Genomic DNA, 15,031 nt, shown 5'->3' with positions numbered 1-15,031 from the left:
GTAATTATTCACCATTTGTGTCAAATTACAGGTAGACTGGGCTTGGTACTTTTAAAACATTGGTTTGGTATTGGTTTGTTAGGTCTCCAAGCTACTGTTTTCAGATGAGGCTCCATTAATTCTTCCTCTTCCATGGAGAAATTGACATAGAAACCTTGGCCCTTTGAACTCATGTTTGAGATGAAGATTTTACTGTCTTCTCTCTAATTGACTGTTTAATGCACTTTGCACTGAGGTGGGTTATTTCATATATAATGTTTTTAATCTTTTGACCGTGTTCTCTGCTGCCTTGTGCGTACTTTCTTTCTTTTATGTTTCTTTATTCCCTGACTTTGGACATGGAAATGAATATAACTATTCTGAGCCTCAAGATAAAACACAATTGAAAAGGAAAAGTTCAAAATCATAAAATATGCCTTTTAATGTTGGTCTCACCATCCCCTATGTTTAACAAGGAAAATTATACGATCACTAGACCATTGTTAATGTTGCTGTATTTATTTCTTTTTATTATCAAGTAAGACTTTGGGAAAAACATTACCTTTATTGCATCTCTCCTAACGTTTGGTGTCTTAATATGTGTGACAGGGGACAACATATTTACACAGACAGTTGTTCATGTGCCATTGCAGTGAGCAGGCCTGGAAACAAAAAGATGCCGTGTTTCATCACATTTCTTCCTTTGAATGCTCATTGTCCAGAGTGTCCCTCATTGAGTCTTAGATATTGAAGAGTGTTCCCTTGCAGGTCAAAGTTGTTTGACAAAATAAGGAAGGGTAATGCAATACTTAAATAATATCATGACATGTAGCTAATCAGTGTTGCAAATAAACACACTTGCTACTATTTAGATTTTAGCAGAAAAACTAAAGAACAGGTAGTAGGGTTGAACTCTTTAAGGGCCCACATCCCTTTGTCATGTTGGGAAATGGTGGTTATAATCAGGGTGTTAATTGATTCTTTTCACATTATGGGGTAAAAAAATGCTGTACAGTCAGCTTTCTCTGCTGCAGCTGTTTTAGCGAAATGCTGCTTCACCTTCGTCCCTGCTGGAGGACAAACTGTGCCACTGGGTGAATGGCCTACAGATGCCCTCCTCTGGCATCTGTGCCTGCTTTCTAAAGGTCTCATCCCATGATGCTTACTCTGAAAGTTTTTGGGCCGTTGATATGCAGAACGAACACTGTAGATTGTCCTCCCCTACTGAACACCAGCTGTTTGACATTCATCTAAATACTCCCTTTGCTGCTTTCAAAACTTCCAGGTGCTCTCAGTGTCTCTGCCAAGTGAGCATTTGGGACTTGATTATTGTTGTAAAGAATGATGATTCAGTAATCGTTTTCAGTTTAATGGGATCTCCTTGCCAGCATTTCTCACTGAAGATGTAGAGTAGCCCTACTCCTTAATGGTATTTTCGAAAATGCACATACTGTATCTTGGCAGAAACTACACCACAGCTTACTTTGGTTTGGATACCCACCTAGAAGACTAAATTAATAAATTTATTTTCTTGGTGTTTAGTTGTTTAATCTACCAGTTCATTGGACAGCATTAGACTAGTACGTGTTAAACTGATTTGGACATCTACTGTGCAAATATAGATAAATCTATTTTTTCTGTTCTTTCTATTTGTCTTCTGAGTGGTTGCAAAAGCAAAGACAACATGTTTTTTTGTCAAAAGATAAAAAAGTAAAAGTATTCTGATTATGCAGAGGAAGCAGCCGTAGGATACCTTACATGCCACACATACTTCCATAAGTATTTGGGCTGAAAGACATCCAAACAGCATCTCAGCTGTCTAAAGATGTCTACACTTTAAAAAGTTGTGTAGATGGTAAAGTGTACTAACTTAAACTAGCTGTAATAAGCAGGCAGCACAAACTCTACAGTTGTCTTGGATGTGTGTGTGAGCACAGCCTGCACGAATGTGGTAAAAAGGAAAGTATCCCCATCGGTCAGTTCTAACTTTCTAATATAAAAACAATCTGATATTTGCAAGGTTCTAAAATGGTTTCAATCCTAACATGTTTACAAAAGCACACACCACAGATTCCACCATGCTATGTTTGACATATAGTCAAACTGGAAAAGTTTGTGAAAAACAATATACGCTCCAAAAGTCTAGACACATACACAATACATAAACCCTAAAATTGTACATATTCATTTGGTGTTTCTGTGATAGATTGGTATAGTAAAGCATTAAAGTTAAGAATATATCTTAATGTTGTCTCCTTTTTCTGTTCCCAACTGATAGAAGTGTGAATGTCATTTTTCAGCTGAGCAAAGTGATTTTGTGTTTTGTCAATGACATTTCCATTTTATTGCAAAACTGCCAAATAAATAGCAAGAGAAAAAAGACTTTCATCCCACGACTCAACCTTTGCAATCAGTAACACTTCAAGAAGACATTTAAAAATGTTTCTGTTCCTGCATCTGCATGTGTGTCATGTTTAAGGTTGTATTAGGATAATGGTACACCTTTTTCACCTAGTTGTTTTAGAAAAAAGAAGGTCACTCTTCTGAGTGGTGTCTAGCTTTACATTAATTTGGTATTTGAATATCCCATGTTTGTGCAATTATTTTCCCATAGGTCCACATAAACAAGTGTAACGGCTTTTTAGGTCCCGACCACTGGTTGGACACAATTTTTCTATTGATACATTTGATAAGAAAATGCAAATACAACTTTAATTTTCTTCTGGTAACTATTAATGAACAATAAAATGTGAAACATTAGATTTAGAAAATAACCCATGAGTTGTCCTCTCATTTTGTGCTCCACTTCACAAAAAGCTCTTTTAACGATTGCCATAGAAATAATTAAAGGTAATTTTAGAATAAATAAAAGTTGAGTTTTTTTTTCCTTTTCCACATATACTAATTGAATTTTTTTAGTATCCAAGCCTGCAGCAATGATTCTGATTAGTTTTCACTTTTGTGCAAAGTTAACATGTTTTCTTTTTTAATCCTATCTGGAAATTAGTTGATTCATGATACACAAAGCTGAGTTAACCAGTTTAACTTCTGTAAATAAATCCGGTCCACATCTTGTTAAAAAAACCACATTCCTTATTAATCAGGTGTTTTAGCTTAAACTGAAGTTTGCATTACATTGTACACTGCTGGAGGACAGTACTAGGGTGCTTAAGAAACCAAAGATGTGAATTTCCAAATAATTTCCATGTGTGCTGTTGAGGGTATCTGAGGGCTGGATGGCTGTAAAATGCCCATGTCTGGTCTGGCAAATGGACTTTTACCCTTAAGGGCCATTTATGATCAGCGTGTGATCAGGCAGTGTGGTGCAATATAACTCATATGCGATCAGCGAAAGGTAGAAGATGAAAAGTATGACAGAAATTGCTGAACTTCTGTATTCACATACCACAGTGTATTTCATGGCTGCATAGACTACCTCAAGGTCCTGTGGTGTTTATTTTTATGTTTCTTCTGAGAATATAAATTATCACGATTTTCTAACTCAGAACTGCCCTTAAGCTGAAACGGTGCCTAACAGCCATGCCAACTTAACACACTGAAGGCATGAGGGCAGTGACTCTTGACAACGTTAGAAAGAAGCAGACCTTTTTATGTGCGAGCATAAATGGCCCTTTATGCTCCAAAGTGATATTGTATAAGCTGCTGTCTACTGCAGGTAAAATTGAGAATAATTGTAACCATCTCAGATAAACCCAGAAAAAAAGTCCAACTTTATTCCAGCTAATTCCTCAACTAAAAGTTGAAATGGTCAACCAGTTCCTTTTTGACATTGGCCACACTGTGTATTGACAGTTTTTAATTGTATCAGGGTTCTGCTTAGTTTATTCTGTAGCAGCAGGTATTAATACTATCTGTTGTTTTACAGACGTATGGGAGCTTCAAATACAAATGACACAGCAGGGTTAAAATGCTAAGCTGTCATAGCTATTACCGTTAGGGTCTTTTTAATCACCAAGATATTTCTGCGCAGATACACTCAATGAGCAATAGGCATGTGTCACATCCTCAGTAGAAGCACAGTCGATGCTTTTTGACATCAGTATTTTAAGTCATGATCTGGTCCCGGTCGAAACACTCCAGGCCAATAAAATCACGTTTTATTAATCCTTTCTGACATGCAGAAAGGACCTAAAGATAGTCTTGTTATATCTTTCCAGGTAAAAGCTTTGCCATGTCTCATTTCATTCCATTTAATCTGTTCTCTTAATTACGCTTAATGCAGGCTAATCTGTTATTAATGCCAAATGGAAGCTATAAAATAAATTGACCAAGAAGCTTTAGATGGACTTATTAAGCCTGAGCTTAATAACATGGCTGTAAATAACTGTGTGTATTACAGTCACAAATTGACAAGACCTTGTGAGACTGGAGGGTTTAACTGAGGTACCAGAAGCCCATTTTGCAGTCATCATCATTGCAAACATTGGTTCAGAACGTTCTGCTCAAGCTCAAAACCGGGATTTTATTTTACAGCCAAAGGAAGACAGAGATAAAAGAACATGTATATCTTAAAGGGTTTTCTCCCTGCCGTTACTTGAGGCTGTGAGGTAATGGCAGGCGAGGTTTACTGACTTTCTGTTGAATTACTATCTACGTTTAGTATGCATACTATGGCAAGAAGCTCAATAGTACCCATTGCACAATGTTTAAGAGAAACTAAAAGATTTTTTAAAAAGTTCTCTAGCTGGGATGTATTCATACAAAAACTCCCATGGGAATGGTGTTTGCTGTGCTGCAAACTGCTGTGAGCTCAAGTGGACAAGTGGAACAGGTTTTTACTTGTCAGGCCAATCTGTGTGAAGATCTTGTCAGAGCTCAGGCTGAAGTGGAGATATTTTCATTTTTCACCCATCACACTGAACAGCTTTCAGTTGGTATTCAGTAACTAGAGTTCACAGCAAAATGAAAAAAAGAAGCCTGTTTTTGTAAAAAAAAAAAAAAAAGCATAAGAGCAGATTACTTGATTTCAGCTCATATTAATGCTGACTGAGGTAAGAAAGCAGAACAGATGGCCAGGCAAGAAGTAAAACATAACATCTCGTTTGTCCTAGCTACCACACCTGACACGTGTATTTATGCCACATGTTTTTTTCACATTACAACCACAAACTTAGATTTACTTTATTTGGTTTATTGGGCACCAGCAGTGCATAATTGGAACATGAAAGGAACATTATATAAATATATAGACAGATGTCAAACAATATCCTAAGCTTTGTTTAATCCTTCATCTGTAAACTTTGACAAAACTGCAAATCTACCAAGGCCTACTCTGACATGCTGGGCGAGGAGAGCATTAATCAGCGAAGCAGCAGGTAGCTGCAGAGATCTACAGCTCAGGTGGAAGACAGGACAGATGTTAATCAACCGCTTCACACATCTGTCCTGTATGGACGAGTGACAGACTTGTTGACTTGTAACCAAACGCCATGTATGAAATTTTCAAAACCATGTATGATTTTCCTTCCACTTGAAAATAATGTGGCACTTTGTATTGGTCTGTCACAAAATAATGAAAAGAAAATATACTGAAGTTTGTTGTTGTTATATGACTGAAAACAAATCCAATGGATATTAAACTCTAACAATACTCACAGTCTATAACTTGTTAAAGTCAAAGTGCTACAAGCTTCAAATTTGTTTAAAGGGTAGGAACTGAAAAAATTACAAGGCGCCAAATTGTCAGCTCGGAAAACAAATGTGAATCTGTGTTGCCAGTGCCAGACGTGGCTCCGCTGTGCTGCAGAATCTTCAACTACATCTTATAGAGTAACTTTTTATTAGACCTAGTCATCAGCTCCTCTATACAGAGCAACTTTTGCTCTGAGATGTTAGTGGGTGTTCGCTGCAGGGTTTTTCGCTGTATTTCATCTCAGTTCATCTTTACTGGTCTATTTTACAATCAGCTGTTTCACAGAGAGAATGAGGTTATTAGAGTTGAATCCAGTGTTTTGTTGTCTGCAAACATAACTCTTCTTGTTTAAACATGAGCATTTTATTTTGGTCTAGTCCCGCTTCAACTCAGGTAGATTTATTATATGGTCGGTGGACACAAAACTGTCTCTCAGTGGCAGCTTTTTTTTTTTTCTTGTCTCCTGCCATGCACACTATTGTTTCCCTGTGTTTTCTTAACAAAAAATCTATATATGTTAACAGTAACAGTGATGGAGATGAGTGTAGGTATTTGAAAGTGACCCTGAAAGAGTCTGTGGTCTTTAAAACTTTGATTTACTCCTTTTGTAGAGTGGTAGCCAGATATATTTTAACTGCAGGCCTAACAAAAAGTGGGAATCATGCATGAATTGATGGTTATAGCGTTCATCTATTAGTGTTTCCTCGACAAACATCACCAGTTGTCTCTCGTGTCAGCTAAGAACAGGAAACTAAGGCTACAATTGACAGGCTCAACAAAATTGGACAACATCAGACTGAAAATGCATTACTGGGTTTAAGGAGTATTCAATTCAGCTACAGCCCTCAAAAGGTAATTTGCTGTAAATAATAAGAGTGTAACAAAAAATCTTAAATTTGGGAAAAAAGCATGGCAAAGTAAATCTTACTACTACAATGTTTTGTAATTTCACTGACTTGTTTAGGATTTTTTCTGGTCTTCGAGTATTTAATGTATCTTAGGTACAACTATGTATATGCAAACTTTCAAAACCCCATTAAAATGTGCAGGCTTTGTGAGGAACACAGTTCAAATAAAAATTACAAGCATAAAACATCAGTCAGTCCTATGACAATAAAAAGATAAGCCATGCATTACACCACCCTGCATGTATATTGTCGCATCTCAAACATCATATTCAATTCCTCCCATTGTGGGGAGATACAATCAGATTTATTGTAAACAGGATATTATGTTTACATGTAGCACCAACTCTTGAGTTTGTGGGATATTAACAGGATATTGATGTGCTGAGTAAATGTGCTCTGCCGAGGCCTAACGACGGGTTCTGTATCACAGGGTGGGCACGGCTCTCTGCACCATGTTCAGTCACGCTAACAAAACTGCACCCCGAAGACATTTTCAGATGCAATGAGCCTGCAGAAAACTGAGCAGGCTCCAGAACCACTCTAACTCCAAGTGCCTCCCCAAACTCTTTATGGTCTCTTAAACAACATTCTGACTTTGTAATGATAAAAATCTCCTTCAGATGGATGCCAATAAAAAAAGGAAATGCTTCCGGAGGGATCGGCAGCCCTTAGAAGAGGCTGTCTGTAGGGCTGATGTCATCTCAATGTTTCAAATTATAAATGTCAACCAACAGCAGTGACAGCTGAGAAGTTGTAGCCAGGAAAGGTTATCTCTGTCTTCGATCAGTGGTCATATCTGCTATATAAAGCCCATTGATTTTTTTTTTCTCTCATTGATCCATCGCGTTGATAATGTTGACTTACTGTCTGAAACAGAGCTGAAAAGGATGAGCAAAAAAGAAAAGTTGGAACGATGTAAGCGTAAGAGATGAAAGAAGAAAGCAGGAAATGCTGTGTGAAGAAAACAGTGTGGGAGGAGTGAGTGGGGAGGGGCTTTGGGAGCTGAACATTATTTAGACTAAATGAGGTCAAGACCTTGAGATATACGCTGAATCCCAAATGCAGTTTCCCACAACCACGGCTTTGCGCACATGTGGATGTGCTGGCATTCGTCTTCATAGTCGATAGAAAACCAGCCGGGTCAATGTCATTTTCCCCCCATTACTTAAAGGCTGATTTGAGCACTAAAGCCTCTTTATTCCAGGTAATACTGCCTCAAACAAACCCAGATGTGCATCTCAGCCGCTGCCTGTGTGCATCTTCCTTTCTGCCCAGATTTTTTTTCCTTTACTGCTCCTTTAGAAAAGTCCAAGGGTAATAAGGTCACTAAAATGCCGACCCTACATTGGCTGCACATTCCTGTATCTTTGCCTCAGTCAGTCACTTGCTATCTGTTACCATGGAAACAGACAACCAATGAGAACCAATCGTAGAGCTAAAGTGCTCTCGCTAATTTGGACCGTTGCATCACTTGCTAAATATCAAATGCAAGCAGAAACTTATTATTATTGTTCCCTCATTTTGGTAACAACAGAACAAATCTGCAGTGTCATATCATATAACACCTGCTTTTTTTAGCTTAGTTATACGAATGTGCCAAGTGAGATATATCTATTGGTGTAAGCTTTTCTTTTTAATAGTATAGAGAAATACAGGTTCTAAATCTCAATGGAATACCATTTCAATTTCCATAATCGTAGTTTTCTATATTAAACATAAGCGAGATAAGTAGCATTCGCATGCAAAGGTGGATAGGTGGATTTAAGAATGTTAATTCAAGCACTTTCTGTATACATATCAGCCATTTGGATCAAGACTAACCTTGTGGTTGTTGTTGAAGATGTAATTCAGTGTGTGTGTATGAGAGAGGGAGACTCAAGTGCTCTATTTTGGAGCTGCTCTGCTCCACTTAAACCAGCACCTGTTTACCCTGTCTGTTCCAACTATTTCATTTGTCCAAGCTAACTGGCTTTTTGTCACTATTTCTGTGTCGCGTAAAGAATATTCTTCATATGCATTTTCTGGTATTGCTTCTGTCTTTGTCTCCAGTTGGCGGGGTTTATCTATGCCTGTTATGTGGTCAAGCTCATTTCTGAAGAAGAAGATAGTTGTAAGTATTAAGTCACACACACACTCTCACATACATGCAAAGACAGTGCCTAAAATTTAGTAAAATGAAGTGGTTGGGTGCTGTGCTGTTTCCATCCTAACGGCTAATTGATTAATGGTTAGTAAACTCAGAACAGGTTTGCCTTGGCAGATCCTGCCAGAGGAAAACTACCCCTGACAACACAGCTCCTTGGATCATTGGGGCAATCAATCAACCGACTGTTAAAGTGGTGATTCACAGAGGAGTAAAAAGTGACTTGTGGATGAGAAATAAACAGTAGTTTCCCTGTACAAAGAGACAGAAGCACAGGGAATGCAAATTCAGTTAATGATGGCATATTTCCAATCAGCTTGCTCGCCTAAATGGATTTTCTGTCATGTACTGTTACATAAATTACATCAGGGTTGCAGCCACCAAAAGCAGGAAAACGTGATGCACTCTGTCAGTCATCACAAAGATATATTAAAGCCATAATGTTATAACATTATCACCATCTACCTAATAGTCTGTTGGCCCCTCTTTTGCTGCCAAAACAGCGCTGACCTGCTAGGTCCTTGTTGGTCCAGTGCATCCAACAGATGCTTGATTAGATTTGGAGGCCAAATCAACAGATCAAAGTAATTGTTGTGCTCTTCAAACTATTTCTGATCTATTTTTCTATTGTGGATACTCTACTAAAAGAGACCATACTCATAATGTGTCCATTAAAGGATGTAGATGGTCTGTCACCCTTAGGTGGGTGGTACATGTCAAAGTAGTATCCACATGAATGCCAGAACCCAAGGTGTCCCAGCAGAACATTGCCTGAAGCATCGTACTGCCTCGCTGGCTTGCCCTCTTCCAATACTTCATCCTGGTGAAACCAAGCCATCTATGTGCTGTAAAAGCAAAAATAATTTGTCAGATCAGGCCACCTTCTTCACTTCCTTTATGGTCCAGTTCTAATGCTCAACAGCCCATTATTGGCCCTTTCAGATGGACAGGGGTCAGCACAGATAACCATGTATGCTCTGTGACTATCAAGCCCCATACGCAATATCACAACCGCATCACTTCCCAGGTACAGCAGTGAGTCTTAAGGGGATAGTTAATTAGTTAATAAACTTAATTAACACACATCAACTGGTGCGTTTAGATGCATCAAGACAGGTCAGATTACTGGCCTCTTGCCTTGAATTGTTTTAGGTTTTAAAAGCCCTAGTCGCTGTGTGTAAAATGTTATTTAGCTAATAATATATACTTTTGCCCAATGTGCTTTCAAGCAATAGAAGGGAACCTCATCATGTGGACCAAATACAGTCATTTTGGATGATAAAAACAAAGTAATATCTGTATAAGAAGTAAGCCTTAAATTAGCTTTTTCAGCTAGCGTAGCAACAGCGCTTTAACTAATATTCTATGGTTATTCCCAATGTGGCAAACAAGTTGCCTTCTGTTAGTTGTAATTGCAAACTGACTCAAACATGGACAAGAGAGCAAAATATGTGGACAAAAACTAGCTGCTAGCTAGATGAGCTAAACTAATGTTTCTTCAAGTAGCATAGATATGCTGCTTTATGTGGTGATCGTAGTTAAGAATATGAAATCTAGCTCCAGTCTAATTACTCTCTTTAATTAGACAGCTTTAACCAAGGCAAGTCACAAAATGTGCAATGCAGGTTGTTTAAAAGGGGGAAATTGCTGAAATTTGGCCAGTTTTATTGGCTGTAGCCCCCTTGCTAATGGAGGTATTTAAAGTGAACATCCAGAGTTCAATGGCAAAAACTTTTGATGGGTTTGCTAAGTTCTGCTAATAAAAAGTTTCTATGGCGAAAATGTTGATTTCACACTATAATAGCCAGAAACAAATGGCACTTTTAGAATAGCTCGTAACAAGACCAGTTTTTTCCCTCATTTTAGTCTGCCGCTGGGTGCAGAGTAATCAAGGGAAATAAAAACTCAGTTTACAGCTTAGAATAAGTGCATCTGAATGTTTGTCACTAAACTTGGTAAACAGTTGATTTTCATAAGAGGTGTCACTGCTGAATATTTTTCTTTCAATATGCAAAAACTGAAAATAACAAACCTGCACTGTTGGCTTTTTACAACCCGTGCCAAATAATTTTTGTTTCTATTTTTGCATCATAGACTAAAGGAAGTGCTCATCAGGCCACCCTAACACCAATCCACTTGTTACTGTTATACACAGATAAACCTCAAATTAAAATACTAAAGCTCAAAAATTGCGAGGATTGTTTTTTTTTTTTCTTTCTAATATTCTTGCAGTTTGAATAATTTTGTGACAGTGTTTGTAAAAGGGGCCATAATTTTACACCAAATTACTAAACAAGTAATTTGTAAAGCCATAGATCCAAAGGAACACACAGCAATGTTCCTTTATTGAAGCCTAGAGCAAATGGCCCCGCTTATCACCAAGGCTTCCAACTCTCACACTTTTACTGTGAAACTCGTGCTACCTCACCACCCACTTAAATCTCACTGCAGATATAAAGGAAATAATTGGCTTTTTTTCTGCAAATGGACCAAAGTCTGAAAAACAAAACCAATAACATTTAGCCTCTGTCTTTAAACCACAAAAAATACAAGCTGGAAAAGCCTTTGTAGTGTGTAATCTACTGTAGGTTTTATTAGTGTGAGGAAATGTTTAGGTTTTTTTTTCTATCAAACAGCAAGCCACATCCCTGATATGTGAGAGAACAGGACATTTTACACAGATGGTACAAATAGCAAATGCATTAGTGGCTCATAACTATTCATTATCCCTGACTCGTAGAAAAGGTAGGTCACAATCAAACAGCAAATTACACTCTGTAGTTTTCCTCTCCTCAGACAGGTGGCATTTTTTCCACAGTTTTGCTGAAGGATCCAAAACCTGTGTCTTAAATCTTGTGTTCTGACACTTTTTGGTCTAAAGTAACTAAAATCTTTTAATTTCATTATTCTATTCAGTGAATCTGGAGGCAGGAAATTCAACTCAGTGTTGTCTTCATGATCCTACCATACCATTATCATCTATCCATCCGTCTATCCATCCATCCATTTATCCTATATTTTTCAACCAATCAACCCATTCATCCATCTATCCATCCATGCATCCATCCATCTGGAACATTGAACTTTCATTTCAGATAGTCAGGTGAGGATTGGGCGTGCGAAACGAAAGAAAGCGTGATGGTGACATCCCACCAAATGTACTCAGTTCTTATGCAGTTGCACCATGTAATAAAGTTTACACCCTTCATCCCAACACACATAGAGAATAATACACATTGTTCAAATCATCCCAGGCTTTAATGTTTCTTAAAATGTGCCTAATGTCTTCAACCTTAGACCAATGAAAACACTGTTTTCAAACACGACATCGTTCATTGCAAAAGGTGTGTGTGTGTGTGTGTGTGTGTGTGTGTGTGTGTGTGTGCGCGTGTGTGTGTGTGTGGATTAACAAGCCCATTAACCTGAGGCCATCTGTTAGTTTATTCAGTTAAAGTTGGTGGTGCTGCTCTTCCACTAGATCAATACCCAGCCATGTCTTATTCAACACTGGGCCAAGGATGCTGTTTGCTAAAGCATAAATATTGATAGGTAATGCATGCAGATAGGATGAGTGGAAATGGCTTTCTGAAGCATGGAGAGCAGATGGGTTTTTTTGTTTTCCCTGCATGCTTAAAGCTGATTGGTCGCTGCGATTGACAGTGTGAAATTATTTCTGTCCCGTTAAAAGGAAAATAAAAACTGAAGGTCAGCACTGAAAGGCTCTTTATGCACCAGACTTTCTTAATGAGGTTGCAGCCATATTTTACACTGTCACATTGTTAAAGTTAGAAAAACTGTTGTAATTTATCACTGTTCTCATCCCAGTTTATTAGGAAGTAATTGAATTTCACTGTGAGTTTTGAGATAAGGCTTTTTTTAACACTGGATTTTAATAGGCTTGTTGATGGCAATAAACCAAAAATACCACATTAGCTTTTGCCTCCATGTCTAAATAATTAATGTGTAACAGTTGTCCATGTTTGGCCTTTTCTTAATTGTTGTGTTTTGCCCCCTGGCTATTGGTCCTGCACATTTCTGCTCATTTTGTATCCCCAAAGAAGGTCTGTTAGAGCTCAAAAACAGCCTTTGATAAGACAGAGCTTAAAGGATGCGTTTTGTATTACTGTGAGCATTTTACTGCTCAGTGGTGTGAAACAATACTGTTTAAAATGTGCATTTATTTGAATTTGATGTTGGCAAGGAGTTTAAAAATATTAACAAATGAATCTTCTTTACTGCATCTTATTTTGAAGTTTTGGTTGTTGAATAAGACAGAACTTTGGTACATGGGGTTTCGGGCATCACCTAGTAAACAATCCATCCATCCATCCATACATCCATCCATCCATCCTGATGCCTACCTCCAGTATTCAATTAGGGCATTGCTGGAAACACATTGAAGAGGTCTCCAATCCTTCATAGTGCCACCTGGGAGAAGATGATTGCACTTTATTAATTCACATAACTCAGTAATAGAATCATAAAGTTATATTTTTGATAGCTTTGACTTTATAACAACTCTTACAATAGAACTCTAAATTCAGATTGTCTTCATGTGATCATTTTTTCATCCTGAATTGCAACAATGGCCAATTTAGATCATCAAGTACTTCTTAATTGTCCAACATTAACACACTAAAATAAATTGTAATTAAGGCTTAGTAAGAAGTAAAAAGTATCACAAGCATCATTTGCTTGTAACAAATAGATAAATTTCTCCAGAATGGTTCTAATATCTGTTGTAATCTTATTGTTGCTGAGCCTGAAGTCTTGCACGGCTGTTGGAATGTGGCTGGTGAAAACGTGCCGTGATAATGCGGTTTGGAAGAATAAACACTAATCAGCAAGCTTTATGGGTAAACGTGCCTCGGGTGAAGAAGCTAATACTCACTAAGGACCGATAAAGGCTGTAAATGGCTGAGAAAGCTAATTATTCTGATAATTATTGTATGTGTGTAAATGTCTGTGTATGATTGTGTGCAGGTGAAAGTGTGCCGTACTATTCATTACAGTCTTATCGCTCTCAGAAAATAGCATATAGATTTCTATCAAACACAGTAGTAAACAAAACAGCACAGGTAATTAAGGTTATTATCCAGAGATCCGTCTGTCTGCACTGAGTAATATAGGACACTTTGGTCTTAAGCAAAATCTGAAAATGTTTTTTAGGATTGCTATTTTATTTCTAAAAAACGGTGCTCCCATCCAATTTTCTCAGATTCTGGAGGAAATGGGACAACCCAGACCCATATGTTTAGCTTATCTGAAGCTTAAATTGGGACTTAAAAGATTGACACACAGCACATCGACAGGTTTAGAGGCTCCATTTCCTCTAATGTTCAGATGAAACTCTGCAGAGACAATTTGACTGCAGCATCAGCTGGAAAGTTTTGCTTTCTTCACCAGGCTTCTCAAAAAGGGCTCCACAAAGAAGGAATGTGATCAGCAAGGTTAGAAGATTTGCATCATTTGATAGGAATGTCACAATTAGCCTTAGGTTTAGAGATGGAAGCATCAGGAAAACCATTACCAGATAAATGTAATCTAATAATTGCTTATGTGCAGAACATTGAAATAGATAATATTTAGATAAGTAATAAAATTATTTTACTGGGATAACACATGAGTCTGTGTTTAAATTGAAGATTAAAGTCAGTCAGTCTCTACCGCTTATTCCATAGTGGGTCGCGGGGGAGCTGGTGCCTATCTCCAGCAGTCTATGGGTGAGAGGCAGGGTACACCCTGGACAGATCGCCAGTCCATCACAGGGCAACACACAAACAACCATGCACACACTCATTCATACACCTAAGGGCAATTTAGAGTTACTAATTAATCTAACATGCATGTCTTTGGACTGTGGGAGGAAGCCAGAGTACCCGGTGAGAACCCACGCATGCATGGGGAGAACATGCAAACTCCATGCAGAAAGACCCCTGGCTGGGAATCGAACCCAGGACCTTCTTGCTGCAAGGCAACAGTGCTACCAACTGCGCCACTGTGCAGCCAAGATTAAAGTTCATTTGGTAAAAAAAAAAAAAAGCTCTCCAAAGAACAGGTAAATATATATGTGTGAAGTTTTTGTTCAATTGTCCAACATTTAAGTAAAATCAGTTACACGGAGGGCTGCACGGTGGCGCAGTTGGTAGCACTGTTGCCTTGCAGCAAGAAGATCCTGGGTTTGATTCCCAGCCTGGGGTCTTTCTGCATGGAGTTTGCATGTTCTCCCCGTGCATGCGTGGGTTCTCACCAGGTACTCCAGCTTCCTCCCACAGTCCAAAGACATGCCTGTTAGGTTAATTGGTCACTCTAAATTGCCCTTAGGTGTATGAATGAGTGTGTGCATGG

The 15,031-nt window shown here is 38.2% G+C and overlaps 1 protein-coding gene across 1 annotated transcript in view; it reads left to right on the top strand.

Annotated features, from left to right (window-relative positions):
• nkain2 (sodium/potassium transporting ATPase interacting 2) overlaps positions 1-15,031 on the top strand; it is a 151,538-nt gene that overhangs the window by 122,400 nt on the left and 14,107 nt on the right. Inside the window, exon 5 of the mRNA XM_047387777.1 lies at positions 8,590-8,650. Within this exon, the coding sequence (XP_047243733.1) occupies positions 8,590-8,650 (61 nt within the window). The remainder of the gene's footprint in view (positions 1-8,589; positions 8,651-15,031) is intronic.

This window comes from Girardinichthys multiradiatus, chromosome 15 (assembly GCF_021462225.1).
Source record: "Girardinichthys multiradiatus isolate DD_20200921_A chromosome 15, DD_fGirMul_XY1, whole genome shotgun sequence".
Taxonomy (NCBI): Eukaryota; Metazoa; Chordata; class Actinopteri; order Cyprinodontiformes; family Goodeidae; genus Girardinichthys; species Girardinichthys multiradiatus.
The sequence above is the reverse complement of the archived record's forward strand: the minus strand, read 5'-3'. Positions and strand labels throughout refer to the sequence as shown.